The following is an 18,342-nucleotide window of genomic DNA, read 5'->3' as shown; positions in this document are numbered from 1 at the left end:
TACAGAGGCAGGCAGGCCTCCTTGAGCTGTGGTGGGCTCCACCCAGTTCCAGCTTCCTGGCTGCTTTGTTTACCTAAGCAAGCCTGGGCAACGGCGGATGCCCCTCCCTCAGCCTCGCTGCCCCCTTGCAGTTTGATCTCAGACTGCTGTGCTAGCAATCAGCAAGACTCCGTGGGCGTAGGACCCTCCAAGCCAGGTGCGGGATATAATCTCCTGGTGCGCCGTTTTTTAAGCCTGTCGGAAAAGCGCAGTATTCGGGTGGGAGTGACCCGATTTTCCAGGTGCCATCTGTCACCCCTTTCTTTGACTAGGAAAGGGAACTCCCTGACCCCTTGCACTTCCCGAGTGAGGCAATGCCTCGCCCTGCTTCGGCTCGCGCACGGTGCGCGCACCCACTGACCTGTGCCCACTGTCTGGCTCTCCCTAGTGAGATGAACCCGGTACCTCAGATGGAAATGCAGAAATCACCCTTCTGCGTCGCTCACGCTGGGAGCTGTAGACCAGAGCTGTTCCTATTCCAAAACCATTTTTTTAATTGCAGTAAAAACATATCAATCTAATTGACTCTGAACTTCTTCACAATACAGGCATATGCTGCTTCTGTATCCTCCGTAATATTACTACCCAGCATATATTCCATGCACAGTACTAAGCACTCTATACACACTACCTCATTTAAACCTCACTAATCTGTGAGGTGGAAATCGTTATTATCCTCTTATTTCTTTGACAGACAGGGTCTTGTTCTGTAGCTCAGGGTCGGCTACAGATCATAGTCCACTGTAGCCTCCAACACCTGGGCTCAAGTAATCATCCCACCTCAGCCTCCCAAGTAGCTGGATTGGATTACAGGTGTGCACCACTACACCCAGCTATTTTTTATTTTTTGCAGAAATGAAAAACAATATGAAAGTTCCTCAAAAAATTAAAAATAGAACCACCATATGTTCCAGCAAAATCTATTACTGGGTATGTATCTGAAGGAAATGAAATCAGTATGCTGAAGACATCTGCACACCCATATTTACTGCAGCACTATTCACAATAGCTAAGATACGGAATCAACCTAAGTGTCCATCGATAGATACATGGATTTTTTTTAATGCAATATATATACATAACGGAATAATATTGAGTCATAAAAAAAATGAAAATCCTGCCACTTGCAACACCATGAACGAAACAGGGATATTACGTTAAGTAAATAAAGCCAGGCACAGAAAGACAAATATGTCATGATCTCACTCATATGTGGAATCTAAAAAAGTTGATCTCATAGAAATAGAGGGTAAAATAGTGATTACCAGTGTAGCTGGGGTGGTTAGGGAGGAAAAGAGGTTAGGGAGATGTCTGTCAAAGGATGCATAATCACAGTTAAGAGTATTAAGTTCAAGAGACCCATTATACAACATGATGTCTACAGTTAATGACAACAAACTGTATTGATGAAAAATGCTAAGTGAGTGGATATTAAGTATTCTCACCACAAAAATAACTGTTGATGTAATACATTTGTTAATTAGCTAGATGTAATCATTCCACAATGTACCCTTCAAAACATTATATTTTACAGTGAATACATACAATTTTATATTTCAATTTTTAGGTAAATTTAAAAGAAAAAAATTAAACACAGGAGGGAAAAATAAATAAATAGAAAATTGAGAAAACAGTTGATGAAAGTTTTCAGAAAATAAAATAAAAAGACAAAGATTGAATGTCAGGACAGAAAAGAAAATAAGAGTACCAATCCAGAAAATATAAATTCCAACTAACAAGAGGTTATAAAAAGAGAACATAGAAGAAATTATTAAAGCAATAATAAAAAGAAATTTTCTAACTGAAGAATCAAATCTTCAGATTAAAAGAGCTCACCAAGTTCCCAATCCAAAAAAGTGAAAAAAGGTGCAGACATCGCCATGAAAGTTCACTACACAAGAGAGTGGGACTGGCAAAGGACACAAAGTTACATGCAAAGAATAAGAAGTCAAAATGAAATCAGGCTTCTCAAGAGCAACTCTAGAAGCTAAAAGGTTCAGCAAGCAATATCTCCAAAATGCCAATAAAAAATATTCCCAACATACAGGTATTTGCCTGTATACCAAGGCAAACTACACTCAAGTTTGACAGTATTATAAATACATTTTTCATACAATCTAGAGCACAAAAAGTTTACCTCTGTTGATATATTAAGAAATAATTTGTATGACCATACTAGGACAATGGCAGGGAGTAGGAAACAGAGCATATGCGAACAAAAGTTTATACACTATTGAAATTAGCTTAATGCTAATCCCAACTAGATTGTTTTAAAATAAAATATAATTGTAATTCTAAGGGAAACCACGAAGAAAATAACTCAAAAAATACAGTAAAATAAACAGCAAAGGAATTAAAATGGTACACTAGAAAATACCAATTTAACACAAAGAAGGCAGTAATGGAGAAATAGAGAAACAAAAAAACCTTAAGACATAGGAAACACATAGATGGCACATGGAAATACTAAGTTATCAGTAATTAAACATAAATGGATAAAACAATCCATGCAAAAGTCAGAGACTTCCAAAATGAATAAAAAAGAAAAGAAGATGATCCAACTATATGATATTTACAACAAACACACTTTAGATTCAAACACACATAAAGGATGAAAATAAAAAGAATAGAAAAAGACATATCACGTAAACAACAACCATAAAAGATCTGGAATGGCTACACTAATATCAAACAAACATAACTTAGAACAACAACAACAAAATGTTACTAGAGAGGAACATTTCATAATGATAAAAGGGTCAACCGATCAAGAAGATTTAACAATTATAAACATATATGCACCTAACAAGAGAGCCCCAAAATAAATGAAGCAAAAATTGACAGAATTAAAGATAATAAATAAACAATAACAGTTGAAGACTTTAGTACCCCACTTTCAATAATGGATAGAACAAATAGGCAGAAGACGAACAAGGAAACCGAAGCTTTGAAAAGCACTATAGACCAACCAGATCTTACAGACTGTATCTACAGAACACTCCAACCAAGAACAGCAGATACACATTCTTCACAAGCACACATGGAACATCCTCCAGAACAGACCATATGCTAGGTCATAAAATAAAATTCAATAAATTCTAAAAGATTGCAGTCATATAAAATATATTCTCAAACTAAAATGGAATTAAATTAAAACCAGTAACAGAAGTTCAGGAAATTCAAAAACGTGGAAATTAAACACTTCTAATCAATGTGTCAAAGAAAAAAAGAATACTTTGAAATAAATGAAAAAGAAAACGCAGCATACAAAAACTCATGGTTTGCATCTGAAGTAGTGCTTACAGGAAAATTTATAGCTGTAAACGTCTACATATAAAAAGAAAAAATATCTCAGATAAATACCCTAAACTCCTACCTTAAGAAACTAGAAGAAAAGAGCAAACCAAACCAAAGCAAGCAGAAGGAAGGAAATAGTAAAGACTGTAGTAGAAACTAGTGAAATAGAGTCTAGAGAATAACACAGAAAAATCAATGAAACCAAAAGTTGGTTCTTTGAACAAATCCAGTAACACTGACAAACCTCTACCTAGATGACAAAAAAAAGAGAAGACTCTAATTGTTAAAATCAGGAAGGAAAGAGAAGACATCATCACCAATCCTTTTATTTTCTTAAAGAAATCAAAAGGATAAGAGAAAACTATGAATAACTGCATGAATCAATTAGATAACTTAGATGAAGTGAATAAATTCCAAAAAAGACACAAATTACTAAAACTGACTCAAAAAGTAATACAAAACTTAAATAGATTCATAATAAGTAAAGAGAATGAATTGGTAATTTTAATGACCCACAAAGAGAAGCCCAGGCCCAGATTAATTCACTGGTAAATTCTACCAAACATTTAAACCAATCCTTCACAACCTCCTCCAAAAAAACGGAAGAGGAGGAAACATTTCCCAACTCATTCTATGAGGCCAATATGATCCTAATACCAAAACCAGATATAGACATCACAAAAAACCTACAGACCAGTATCCCTTATCAATATAGATGCAAAAATCCTCAACAAAATACTAGCAAACCAAACCAAGCAGCATATTAAAAAGATTATATAACATGACCAAGGGGGATTTATTCCAGGATTGCAAGGTTGGTGTAACATCCAAAAATCAATTAATGTAACACAACTTTTTTTTTTTTTTTTTTCTGAGACAAAGTCTCACTCTTTTGCCCAAGCTGGAGTGCAGTGGTACGATCTCAGCTCACTGCAACATCCACCTCCCAGGTTCAAACGATTCTACTGCCTCAGCCTCCTGAGTAGCTGGGACTACAGGCACGCACCACCATGTCTGGCTAATTTTTTGGTATTTTTTTTTAGTAGAGACGGGGTTTCACTATGTTGGTCAGGCTGGTCTCAAACTCCTGACCTCGTGATCCGCCCACCTCGGCCTCCCAAAGTGCTGGGATTGCAGGTGTGAGCCACCGCGCCCGGCCCAACACACCATATTAATAAAGGACAGAAACCATATGATCATCTCAATTGGTGCAGGAAAAGCACTGACAAAATACACCATCCTTTCTTCATGAAAATATTCAACTAGAATTAGAAGAAAATCTCCTCAATCTGATAAAGGGCATCTATAAAAAAAACTCACAGCTAAAACCATGCAACATAGTGAAAGACTAAATGCTTTCCCCTGAGATCATGATCACTGCTATTGCCACTTTTATTCAACACTGCACTGGAGATTCTAGCTGGACAATTGGGCAAAAATAAAGAAACAAAAAGCATCCTGATTAGAAAGGAGTCAGAATATCTCTGCAGAAAACATAATCTCATAATGAATCCACTATAAAACTGTTAGAATTAAAAAACAAGTTCAATACAAAAAATTAGCAGGGTGTGGTGGCCGGCAGGAGGCTGAGGCAGGAGAATGGCATGAATCCAGGAGGTGGAGCTGGCACTCCAGCCTAGGCTACAGCGCAAGACTCCATCTCAAAAAAAAAAAACAAATTCAGCAAGGTTGCAGGATACAAGATCAATATACAAAAATCACCTGGATTTTTATATACTAGCAATGAACATTCCAAAAATGAAATGAAGAAAACAACTCCACTTACAATAACATTGAAGAATATTTAGGTATAAATGTAACAAAAAATTACAAGACATTGTTGAAAAAAATTAAAGAAGATCTAAATAAATAGAAAGACATCCCATGTTCATGGATTGGAAGACTTAATATCATTACAAAAGAATACCTCCCAAACTGATCTACAGATTCAATGTAATCCCAATGTGAATCCTAGCTAGCTTCTTGGTAGAAATTAACAAGTTGATCCCAAAATTCATTAAAAAATGCAAGGAACCCAGAGCAGCCAAAACAATCTTAAAAAAAGAACAAAGCTGGAGAACTCATACTTCTCAATTTTAAATCTTAACAATAAAGCTACAGTAACCAATAATCAAGACCACATACTACTGACATAAGGATAAGCAGACAGATCAATGGAATAAAATTAAGAGTACTGAAATAAATGTTTACATTTACAGTTGTATTAGTCTGTTCTCACGCTGCTGTAAAGAACTGCCTGAGACTGGGTAATTTATAAAGGAAAGAGGTTTAATCCTGAGCCCTCTGCGTGTCTGGGGAGGCCTCAGGAAACTTACAATCATGGCAGATGGCACCTCTTCACAGGGCGGCAGGGGAGGGAATGAGAACCAAGCAAAGGGGGAGGCCCCTTATAAAACCATCAGATCTAGTGAGAACTTATTATCATGAGACTAGCATGGGGGAGACTGCCCCCATGATTCAGTTACCTCCCACCAAGTCCTTCCCATGACACATGGGGATTATGGGAACTACAGTTCAAGATGAGATTTGGGTGGGGGCACAATCAAACCATATCAACAGTCAACTGACTTGACAAGTGTGCCAAGACAATTCAATGAGGAAAGAATGGTTATTTCAACAAATGATGCTGGGACAACAAGATATCTACATGCAAAAGAATGAAGTTGGACCCCTACTTCACACCATGTATAGAAATTAACTCAAAATGAACCACAGATATAAACGTAAGAGCTAAAACTACAAAACTCTTACAGAAAAAACTGTAGGAGTAAATCTTTATGACCTCACATTAGACAAAGACTTCTTAGACTCAACACCAAAAGCACAAGTGACAAGAAAAAAAGATAAATTAGACTTCATCTGAAAAAAAAAAAAAAAAAAAAAACCTTTTTGTTGCAAACAATACCATCAAGAAAAGACAACCTTGAGAGTGGGGGAAAATATTTGTAAATCATATATCTGATAATGGACTTGTATCCAGAATATGTAAAGAACACTCAACAATAAAAAGCCAAACAATTCAACTACAAAACAGGCAAAGGATTTGAACAGACATCTCTTCACAGATGATATACAAATGACCAATAAGCATATGAAAAGATATTCAGCTTCATTAGAAATGCAAATCAAAACCACAATTACATACCACTTCATACTCACTATGATGGCTATATTTTTTTAAAAGGTAACAATTTTTGGTGAGGATATGGAGAAAGTGGAACCCTCATCCACTGCTGGTAAGATATATAATGATACAGCCACTTTGGAAAACATTTTGATAGCTCCTCAAAAGTTTAAACACAGAATCACCCTATGACCTAGCAATTCTACTTCTAGGTATACACCTGAGAGAAAGGAAAATATATTCACACAAAAACCTGGACACAAATATTCACTGTAGCATTATTCATAATAGCCAAAATGTGGAAACCATCCAAATGTCCCTCAAATGCTGAACAGGTAAAATATTATTTGGCAATTAAAAAATTAAGTACTGATACATTCTACAGCACAGATGAAACTTGAAAATATGATGCTAAGTAAAAGAAGTCAACCACAAGGGACCACATATTGTATGACTCCGTTTATATGAAATGTTCAGAATAGACAAATCCAGAGACAGAAAGCAGGTTAGTGGTTGCCAAGGGTTGGGAGAGGAAGAATAGGGAATGACCATAAATGGGTATGAGGTTTCATTTTTAGGTGAAAATGTTCTAAAATTACATAGTAGTGTTGATTGCACAATCTGTAATTACACTAAAAGCCAATGAATTATACATTGTAAAAGGGTGCATGTCAAGATTTGTGAATTCTAGCTCAATAAATCTATTATTTAAAAAAGTATATGTGACGTTGAGACACTCTACAACTGGGGTCTCCAACTCTCAGGCCACAATACCAGCACCAGCACATGGCCCATTAGGAACCAGGCTGCACAGGAGGTGAGCAGTGAGCGAGCATTACCACCTGAACTCCACTTCCTGTCAGATTAGTGGAGGCATTAGATTCTTATAGGAGTGCGAACCCTATTATGAACTACACATGTGAGGGATCTAAGATGTGCACTCCTTATGATAATGTAATGCCTGATGATCTGAGGTGGATCCGTTCATCCCAAAACCATCCACACCCCTCCCTGTCCCCCGACCTCAGTCCATAGAAAAATTGTCTTCCATGAAACCAGTCCCTGGTGCCAAAAAGGTTGGAGATGGCTGCTCTAGAATAAATAATAGACCTTCTCAAGGACACCTTTCTCTATGACCTACTAAAAATCAGTAATTTCAACAAAAGCAAAAAATAAACTATTTCTAATAGGAATGGATAAATTAACTGTAATTGATAATTGCAATAATGGACTTCACCAAGGATCAAAGTTAAAAGCAAAGTGGAAGATGCAATGGGTTTGGTTCAGATGGTACCATGCATGACATCTGTCTATGCAAAGGTAGATATGACTTAGAAACCTCCTGAAGTAAATGAAAGAAACTATAGAAACTGCCTACCTAGCATATATTTGACACTAAACGTCTACAAAATGTTTGTTCACTTCCCTTCACAGTCTCTTTTCCCTAACTCATATACTCCATAGTGTTCCTTGCTACAGTGGATATGTCTTCTACTTGTCAGACAGGACAATGTCTTTCACCTATTGCAACTTCTACCTTTTTATTTTATTTGGCTTTAAGCCATGCATTCCAACAACAAAATAGAGTCTCAGCCAGTCCTACTACCATCTGACTGCTCTAAAACTTCCAAAACATAATTTTTCTACATTCCCATTGTGGCATATATCTACCTAAAAGACATAAATTCTAGGCCCGGCACGGTGGCTCACACCTGTAATCCCAGAACTTTGGGAGGCCGAGGCGGGCGTAACACCTGAGGTCAGGGGGTTCAAGACCACCCTGGCCAACATGGCAAAACTACGTCTCTAAAAATACAAAAATTAGCCAGGCATGGTGGCACACACCTGTAGTCACAGCTACTCAGGAGGCTGAGGCAGGAGAATCGCTTGAACCCAGGAGGTGGAGGTTGCAGTGAGCCGAGATCAGGCCACTGCATATTCCAGCCTGGATGACAGAGTGAGGCTCCATCTCAAAAAAAAAAAAAAAAAAAAAAGATATAAATTCTATTTCCAATACTCATCCCCGTTAAATGAGTCCCAAAGATCTCTTCTTTTTTTATATAATTACAATATGTAAATCATTCAGATTTGTCTGCAAAATTATTTTTTCAAACTATTCAGACAGATCTGACATTTTTGATTTATGGTTTTTGTTTTTTTTTTGAGACGGAGTTTTGCTCTTTCGCCCAGACTGGAGTGCAGCGGCATGATCTCAGCTCATCGCAACCTCCACCTCCCGGGTTCAAGCAATTTTCATGCCTTAGCCTCCTGACTAGCTGGAATTATGGACGCGCAGCACTATGCCTGGCTAATTTTTGTATTTTTTGTAGAGTGGGGGTTTCGCCATGTTGGCCAAGATGGTCTCGCACTTTTGACCTCAAGTGATCCGCCCACCACAGACTCCCAAAGTGCTGGGATTACAGGTGTGAGGCACCACGCCCCGCCTGACAACTGACTTTTAAATAAAGTATTACCTCCTCTAAATTTCACGACTATAAATAAGTAACTACCACTTGTCTAGTTTAACACATTACTAGCTTTATTTTGGCCGACAAAATTTTGGTAAAAGATGAACCTTTATAAACTAAACCTTCTTGTGCTTTAATAAAGCACACATTTAACAGAGCAAGTAAGTGTGAGACTTTGTTATTAAGGAGTCCCTTTTCTTCTAGTCATAGAGAAGGAAAGATATATTGTTATCCAAAGCTATTAGCTACTGTTTCAGGCAGGTACTTGGAGAATGTAAAGAGAACACACTACACATTAGTACCAGCACTTAAGACAGAAGGGAAAAATGAATGCTGAGAACAATTAGAAATAACTACAAAAATATACTTACAGCCTCAAACTGCAATTGGCTATCCTTTAAGAAATCCTGAATTTTATCCTTGGGTAAAATACTAAATCTAAATCGAAGGAGATCCATTTCTTGTTGAATGAACCAGCGTCTAAGTTCTTCACTGAAATGAAGACAGAAATTATGAGTACAAACTAAAAAATCCAGTGATTATTAAATCTAAGAAATGTTTATAAAACAATATTCAAACATGAGCAAGATGCCAATGGACAGCAGTTAAAAACATGCAAGTCCTCTATCATGGTAAGGAGAATACCAATACCACATATCACAATCTTCTAGGGATGTGTTGGGTACAAGGTATAGGGGGTGTTAAAAATTAAAAAGATTAAATACAAGAATGCTTCGAGCCTAGCTGCATTATTTTTAAATAACATAAAATACTTCATGCATTTAATGTAACTGCAAAATATTCATTTTATGTTAGAAAATAGGGGCTGGGCGTGGTGGTTCATGCCCGTAATCCCAGCACCTTGGGAGGTCAAGGCAGGCAGATTGCTTGAGCCCAGAAGTTTGAGACCAGCCTGGGCAACTTGGTAAAACCCCATATCTACAAAAAAATTAGCCAGGCATGGTAGCATGTGCCTATAGTCCCAGCTCCTCAGGAGGCTGAGGTGGGAGGATCACCTGAGCCCACAGATGTTGAGGCTGCAGTGAGCCGAGATCACACCACCGTACTCCAGCCTAGGTAATGGCATGAGACCCTGGCTCAAAAAAAAAAAGAGAGAGAGAGAAAAGAGAAAAAAAAAAGAAAATGGGGAAATGGGGCACTCCTTTGGCTTGAGGTGTCTTTCTAAATGCCAAATAAAAGACACCAAATTTTTTAAGGCAACTTTGATCAGATTAACTTTGCAAAGGAAACTTTGCTTATGGCTTTACAATTTATAATTTCACAAAATTTAATATGCACATATATACCACAATATTTAAAAGCAATAAAATGTTCATTTATAAGGCAGATACTAATGGGCATTACCGTTATATAATAAAATAATTACCCTACTGGATGCAAAATATGATTTCACATTTTTAGGAGATTTTCACAGATTGTCAGCAACATATTTATTATATAAATTTCACAAACTACATATGCTTTTTTACAGAAGAAAAACTCTAGAACCAAAACTGGTAAGTAATTTCTCAATTATTATCTTGGGATAGTAAGCAATTCCAGAGTCTCACTTGATAAGCCTATTAATTTTAAAAAAAGACAGCCATAACTAAATTATGTGACCAAAATTAACTTCTGAGGGAAAAACAATTTTTAAAAAAGCAACTAACTTTACTACCTCTGGGTGGCACTATTAACTTAAAAGAAACCAACTACCAAACAAAAATATCTTAGATTTAACTGGCCCATAGAGCTCAAATTCCAAAAACCTGTATCAAATTCAAGTGTGGGTTTCATTAATTGTTTCTTATAAATATTACCATTTTTTTGCAGGAAAAATATCAAAAGTCCTTCTTCCCAATAAAATCCTTTCCAATTTAAAATCCCAAATGAAGTCTCTCTCACAAACTTAAGAAGTGTTTCATCAGGCAAAATTCTGCGATAGAATTTTTTTCAATATTTTTAAGTAAACAATTTGTTCCAAACAATTTACTGTCAGTGTTCAACCCCATGATCAACCGGCTCCTGATGTTATTCTGGGTTTTCCTATGTTTAGCACAACACATCAATTTACCACACACCAATTTATAACCCATGACACCAGATTTGACTGTGAGAATATAAACATATACTTACGACTGGCAATAAGCAAGCCGCAAAATAAAATGAGAAATATGATCTCTTCTTCGTGGTTCATATTCATCTTCTAAGTTCTCCTTAAAAATAATGACACATGAATAAAACAAATGCATTAGAATGGTAAGAGGTGTAAGGAAATACTGAGCCAGCCTAAGCCAATGGTAAAGTAAGTTTCAAAAACATTTCTTTTTTTAGAGATGGGGTCTTGCTCTATCACCCAGACTGGAGAGTAGTGGTCAATCACAGCTCACTGTAACTTCAAACTCCTGGGCTCAAGTGATCCTCCAGTCTCAACCTCCCAAGCAGCTGGGACTACAAGCGACACCCACCATGCCCCGCTAATTTTTTATCTTTTGTATGATGGAGTCTCAATATGTTGCCCAGGCTGGTTATGAACTCCTGGTTTCAAGACTCCTACTCTAGTCTCTCAAAGCACTAGAATTACAGGCATGAGCCACCACACCCAGTCCCAAAACATTTCTTTCTTTTTTTTTCTTTTAAGTTCTGGGATACATGTGCAGAATGTGCAGGTTTGTTACATAGGTATACGTGTGCCATGGTGGTTTGCTGCCCGTCATCTAGGTTTTAAGCCCCACATGCATTAGGTATTTGTCCTAATGCTGTCTCTCCCCTTGCCCCCAACCCCGACAGGCCCTGGTGTGGGGTGTTCCCCTCCCTGTGTCCATGTGTTCTCATTGCCAAAACATTTCTTAATATGCTTTTCAGGATAATTATCATTTACCTTAAGCTATCAATCAGATGAAACCGAGAAGTAAACTAATCTCAACAAAACCCCTTGAGTTTGGACCGCACTATTTTCTTCCCACCAACCCCTCTCTTTTAATTTTCTTCTTATCCAGCCTATATCCAGGGTGCTCACCACCTCAACCACTTCTTACACCAACCTCAGCTTCTTTAATTTCAACCATTTGGCAAAACCTAGATTCTTAATCTACAACTACACTCTGCAGTCCTATTCTCAAAATGCTAAGAACCTCTGGAGAAAAAACACAACTATAGGAATTTGGAAAATATAATTTCGTGGCCTATAATCTCAACTAGATCCTTACCAATAGTTGGATCCAGAATAATAAGAACAAACATGTCTTGAGCACTCACTAGGTACCAGGCGGTGCCCTAAGAATTTTTAAGGCATGAACCCATTTAATCCTTTAAAAAAAAAAAAACCCTATGAGGGAGGCACTACTATAATCTTATTTTACAGATAAGGAAACTGAGGCACAAAGAAGTTATGTAACTTGTTCAGGGTCACAAATCTTGTCCAGAGTAAGCAGCAGTGTTGAGATTCGACACAAAATCATCTCCTTCCTAACTTCTCAGAAAATCGTCAGTCTTCACCAGTTGTCCCAAGACCCCTACTATAGCACCTTTCCCTTCTCTCTGAACAGATGACTTCACCTACTTTACAGAAAATAAAGGCTACCAGGCAGAATCCTTCAGTCCCAAGCTTCCACATACACATGTTGTGTTGCCTTCCATACATCTCTACAAAGCATCTCCTCTTCCTGGCATGTAAAGCTACATTAGTCCATTCTCATGCTGCTAATAAAGACATACCCAAGACTGAGTAAACCCATAAAAGGAAAGAGGTTTAACTGACTCACAGTTCCCCAGGGCTGGGGAGACCTCAGGAAACTTACAATCATGGCAGAAGGGGAAACAAACATGTCCTTCTTCACATGGTGGCAGTAAGGAGAAGTGCTGAGCAAAATAGGGAAAAGCCCCTTATAAAACCATCAGATCTTGTGAGAACTCACTATCTAGAACAGCAGCATGGGTGTAACCACCCCCATGATTCAATTACCTCCCACCGGGTCCCTCCCATGACACATGGGGATTATGGGAACTACAATTCAAGATGAGATTTGGGTGGGGACACAGCCAAACCATATGAAAAGCTAATTCCTGCACCTAAAACCCGCAACCCATTTGCTTGTGCCTCTTAAAGACCCTGACTTATCAAATGCTCTCTCAAAGTTTCATCTTCAAGCTCCCCTCTTCCCCATTCTATTCTAGATCTTCTGCTCAGCTTATAAACATGCTTAAGTATCTCCTGTCATATATGTACAAGTGTGTGCTTGTATATCTTCTCTTTTCCCTAAAACAACCTCTATATTCTGCCCTATTTCTCTTCTCTTTTCAGCTACACATTTTAAAAAAGTACATCTTCTATATCCACCGCTCCACCTTCCTTCTCCAACCACTGTCATTATTCTGGTCTCTGCCCCTATCTATAACGGCCCATCCAGCTGCTAAATCCAATGGACACTGTACAATTCATCTTACATAATCTATCTTAAGCTTCTGAAACTATTGTGGTTAAAAGCACCACTACAGAAACAAAATACCCAGATTCAAATCTTGGCTCCACCATTTACCATCGTATGAGCTCGGGCAAGTTATTCAGTCTGTGAATAAATAGGCTGTATCTGTAAAATAGAGATGATAATAATACCCACCTCATAAGACTGCTGTATGAATTACATACATGGGTTAATATATGTAATGCACTTAGAACAAAGTCTGGTACATAGCAAACATACTATTAATAAAAATATCTGCTGTTATTCCCTATTATCATTATTAATATCATGATCCTTATTATTGAAACTCTAGCCCTCCTTGGCTTCTATGACACTACTATCCTGGTTCATCTCCTACTTCTGAGAAAGCTTCTTTCCATTCTCCTTCCCAAATTCCTCCAATTCCACTTTACCTTCAATATTGGTATTCCTCATGTCTTGACTTCCACCATCATCTCTTCTCACTCAAATATTTTCCTAGGGTGCTCTTACCTACTCCTGATGATTCCAACCTTCTGCTAAATCTACTCCCACCACATGTCTTCCTGTATATTCAGACCTGTATATCCAATTGTCCACTAGACATCTCCACAGGCACCTCAAATTCATGTTAAGAACTAAACTCTACATCTTCCAAGACTTGCTTCTCCTCCTGCATATCACATCTCAAAATATTACCACCATCCACTAATTTTCCTAACTAGAAACCTGGGTGTCATTTATAACTCTTCTCTCTCCATTCCCCCTACAGTCACTAAAACCTTTTGATTCTACCTTCTTAAAGTCTCTTCAACCGGTCCCCTTATCTCATTTAATTCAGACTCTCATCATTTCCAGGCTACTAACTGGTTTCCCTCCTAACAGACATGACCCTGTCAATCTGCTGCTGGCAGTCATCTTCCCAAAATGAAAATCTAATCACATCTGTCAACATGCAGCTCCACTACTACCTCTTCTGGAAAGCCTTCCCAAACCTCCCCAATCTGAGCTGCATAATTATGTATGTTTTTGGAGTTCCTGGAGCATGCATCTATAAACACAGTCATCATCCTGTATTGCATGGGATACATTTGGCATGTCTGGAAATATGTAGGGGTAGAAGCCAGAGATGCTACTGAGCATCCTACAGTGCACAGGACAATCCCTGCAACAAGGAATTATCAGATCCAAAATGATGTTAGTCCTGAGGTTGAGAAACCCTGCCATCTTATAATCATCTGACTTCATGTCAATCACCCCTAATACACTGAAGAACCTTCAGGCTAATGATACATTAGTCTTTATAAAAGCCCAGTGCCTAATATAATATCTTTCCCACAAGTGACACTCAATACATAAATACATAGAAACTGAAGGAACTTTTTTTTCCTTTTTTACTTACTCTGTAGGAAAACTTGAGCTTCCGAAGCTCACTCTCCAACTTACTCTGGTATTGTTCAGTTCCTTTCACATAGCTCACTCCAAGATTTTCAACTGATTTTAACACTAAAAAAAAGAAAAAAGGTATAAATGCAAGATAATGTTTTAAAACTAAATCCAAGACAAAATCTATGGAGGGCAATTCCATAATTACTTGTTTACAGAACATGACAGGTAATTGCCAGTTTATTTCCTGTAACGACATTATATAAACTACATATGCTTATAAGAGGATAATATCCATCTATGTGCAGAAAATATCCATGTCCCACAGCATAATCTAATACCAGGGATTCTCAATCAGGGAAGAGGGATGGATGGTGAATAATCATTCCTGAGGAACAGAAAAGTATGTCAGTAAAAAAACTAGGCACTCCTTGTTTGCATCCTTCGTATGGGAGCTGCCTGTTAGGCAGTAGGCATCATTTACTTGGCGTAGATTCAACAGAAAAAAAGCATCCCTTCCTTTCCTGATGAAGCCGAGGACAGGGCACAACAGTGAAGAAGAAAGGCCATCCAAACAGCCAAATGAACCATCCTGAACAGACACTATATGCTGTTCAAAGGTTCCTAAAGCACCATATCAATCTTTCCTCAGATGAATTATTCTCTGGAGGCATTTTTGAAGTCAAGAATGAAGAACTTCTAATTGTCTCCTGAACATAAACCCCATGTCCCACAGGTATGGGTATCCAAATTAATTATCGTCCCCTCATTCCTACTCTTCGTCCTGCCATGCCCATCTCCATCAGCAGAGTTTCTATGCATCAGATCATCCAAGCAGGAACTGCAGCCACTCCACACCTGTTCCCTCACTCCTCATATCCAGTCACCAAATCCTATCAATGCTAACTCCTCAGTATCCCTTAACTCTCTCCCTTCCTACCACTGCCATTGTCATTATCATAGTTCAGGCCCTTATCATTTCACCTCAAGTGCCAAACCCAAGGGACACTTTTCAATCACCATCTTAATCCCTATGAAGTACTGACACTGCTAAGCTTTCTAAAACCCTTTTCTCCCTTGTCTCCATTCTTTCATTCAACACACAGGCACTGAGTGCCTCCTCTCTGTATTAGCAGTGCTTACCCTGCTCCTCTAAGAATGATTAACAGTATCTCACCTTTCCTTCTGATTTCCCCACAGGGATATCCTGGAACATAAACTCTGAAGACAACGCTAGTGTTTCTGTTTCAATTCATGTCTAGCCCATTCTTTTCTCTAGCAACACACTGAGGATTAAGTAGGCCCCCAGGACAGTGGCCACATCCTTCTTAAACCCCAATATCATATCATTAGCATGGCACAAAATGCCCTCCATACTTCTCCATCCACCCTGAATTCCTGAACTTGTTACTGTTAGCTCAAATATGAAATTCTCTTTCATGCTCCAAGCCTTTGCATAGGCCATTATCTCAGCTTGGAAAAACTCTTCACTTCTTCTCTGCTGGAAAATTTCTACTCATTCTTCAGTATGTCCAGATCACATTTCAACTTCTCTAAGAAGCTTATTTAATAAGACTAAGTCAGTCACTCCCACTTCTTTGTTTCAACAGCACTACCATTTACTTCTACTAGAGCAGTTAAAATACTGAATTATGACTATTATTTTGGATGTCTGTCTCCATGTACTAGAATAAAACTTCAACAAAAAATAACATTATTCATCTCAAAATCCCTGCCACCTAGAACATAATGGCACTCAATAATATGCATTGTACAATAAATAAATGAATGAGTACCAAACCCTCAACAAATATTTGTTGAATGGATTGCTGAATGAAGGATATGAATTACCTCAATAAATACTTGTTGAATGGATTGCTGAATGAAGGAAATGAATTACCTTCATTCATTCTCACAAAGGGTAAGTGAGCTTCTCAAGAATATATACATTCTAATTTAAATAGTACTTACATTTAACTCTATCAATAGCCAAGTTTTCAAATTCTATTAAAGATATGTTTTCAGAAGGTGGCTGCAAGTAAAACTGAAGGCAATGAGGGTAGGAAGCATTCCTCTGGTCACCTGCCAACCTCAGCTTCCTCCACTTTCTTCCAGAAAACTCCATCTTGGTCACCTTAGAAGGAAGTACACAAAAAGCGTAAAATGATGGAAAATGAAGTTGGGGAAAAAAAAAAGAAAAAACACGAAAAAATAATTCCACAAACACAGAAAAAAAAATGGATTTGAGGGCATGCACAAAATGTTAGCAGTGGCAATTCCTGGGTGATGTCCTTCTCTCGTTTCCAGATTTTCTACAATACACCTATAATAATTTTGTAATGGGGGTGGGAGAGGCGCTAGAGCAGATGCAGGTGGTGATCCTAATTTTCAGCAACATGAAAGTCAGGTGATGTTGCCTGCTCATTATAGGTCTGTGTGTCACTGTTCTTGGATCTTTACGATCCCAAGAGTTAACATAAGGTTTTACGTGGTCTGCAATCCTGAACTTAGAGGAAAGTGCTGTAGGTTCTGGCTAAATGAGGGTCTTACTTGATGGACTGGTTCCAGTTACTCACTTCCTCTGTTATGACTCTGGGAAACAGAACAACTGTCTTTCGGAACTCCTTTTCGGGAGCATCCACAAGTGCCTTACAAAAGTTCCATCCCCAACACCCCTCCTCACTCCACTGGCAAACCTATCTCTCCCCAACTCCTCCCTGGTACCTGGGTGTCTGCCCCAAACAACCAACCCGCCAAGTCTGTCCTTCTGCTACTGCTGCCTGCAAAGTGATCCATCTCTCCTTTCTCTCGACCTGCAAGCCTTAATAACAGGATTGCTCTCTGTCCTAAATTCGCGGAAGTTTCCCTTACCTGCAAGAATTCAAACTCGGGAAAACACAAACGGTGGCAGCCACTGTTCCCGGGTGGCGGGAGAGTTCATATGAAACCGGAAGCGGAAGCGACTAGCACAGAAGGCCAGCCCTGCCCCACCTCCCCTTGGCGGGTAGGAGGGGGTTTGGCCTGAGGCTCTGGGCATGCTCAGTGGAGCGCGTCTGGGAGTTCAAGGTGTTCCATCCACCTGGGCAGCTTTAAAGTGTTTGGATGTCAGTGTTTTGGGGATTTTTTTTCCAAATTTTAAGATGCATTTCCTGTATGTGGAGTCGGTAGCTTTAACGGTTGAAACTGGGGTGCTGAATGCTAGTGGCGAAAACTCCCGCACGCCGACAATTGAACCAATGTAACTTCGTTTGGGGACACTAACAAATATTCCCTATATTGAGGAAAATATGGCGCTTTAACCCGCAGGGCTGGCACTCATCACTTTCAATCTGGGGAGGAATGAGGAAAAAAGGCATTAGGATCTTTTTTGCACCTAGCTCACTATTAGGGGCTCTTTTTTTTCCCCTCGTTTAATCTTTCAGCGACCTATAAGGTCCTATAAGATCGTATTACCCCCATTTGGCAGATGAGAAAACAAGTTACAAGATCCTCGTTAGTTTGCCTGTCTACATACAATATATATTTTGAATTTCGTATTGGGCGGCAAGCCCCTACTGGCAGGTTC

At 38.6% G+C, this 18,342-nt stretch overlaps 1 protein-coding gene across 7 annotated transcripts in view; it reads right to left on the bottom strand.

Moving 5' to 3' along the window:
* PRIM2 (DNA primase subunit 2) overlaps window positions 1–18,342 on the bottom strand; it is a 424,713-nt gene that overhangs the window by 310,838 nt on the left and 95,533 nt on the right. For all 7 annotated transcript variants that reach the window (XM_063707683.1, XM_055391887.1, XM_055391888.1 and 4 more), the window contains 5 exons: window positions 17,649–18,106; window positions 16,749–16,911; window positions 14,794–14,897; window positions 11,086–11,165; window positions 9,321–9,441 (listed from right to left, as the gene is read on the bottom strand). In XM_063707683.1, the coding sequence (XP_063563753.1) occupies window positions 9,321–9,441; window positions 11,086–11,165; window positions 14,794–14,897; window positions 16,749–16,902 (459 nt within the window). In that variant the 5' untranslated portion in view covers window positions 16,903–16,911; window positions 17,649–18,106. The remainder of the gene's footprint in view (window positions 1–9,320; window positions 9,442–11,085; window positions 11,166–14,793; window positions 14,898–16,748; window positions 16,912–17,648; window positions 18,107–18,342) is intronic.

The sequence above is a fragment of the Gorilla gorilla genome, chromosome 5 (assembly GCF_029281585.2).
Source record: "Gorilla gorilla gorilla isolate KB3781 chromosome 5, NHGRI_mGorGor1-v2.1_pri, whole genome shotgun sequence".
In the NCBI taxonomy this organism is placed as follows: Eukaryota; Metazoa; Chordata; class Mammalia; order Primates; family Hominidae; genus Gorilla; species Gorilla gorilla.
The sequence above is the reverse complement of the archived record's forward strand: the minus strand, read 5'-3'. Positions and strand labels throughout refer to the sequence as shown.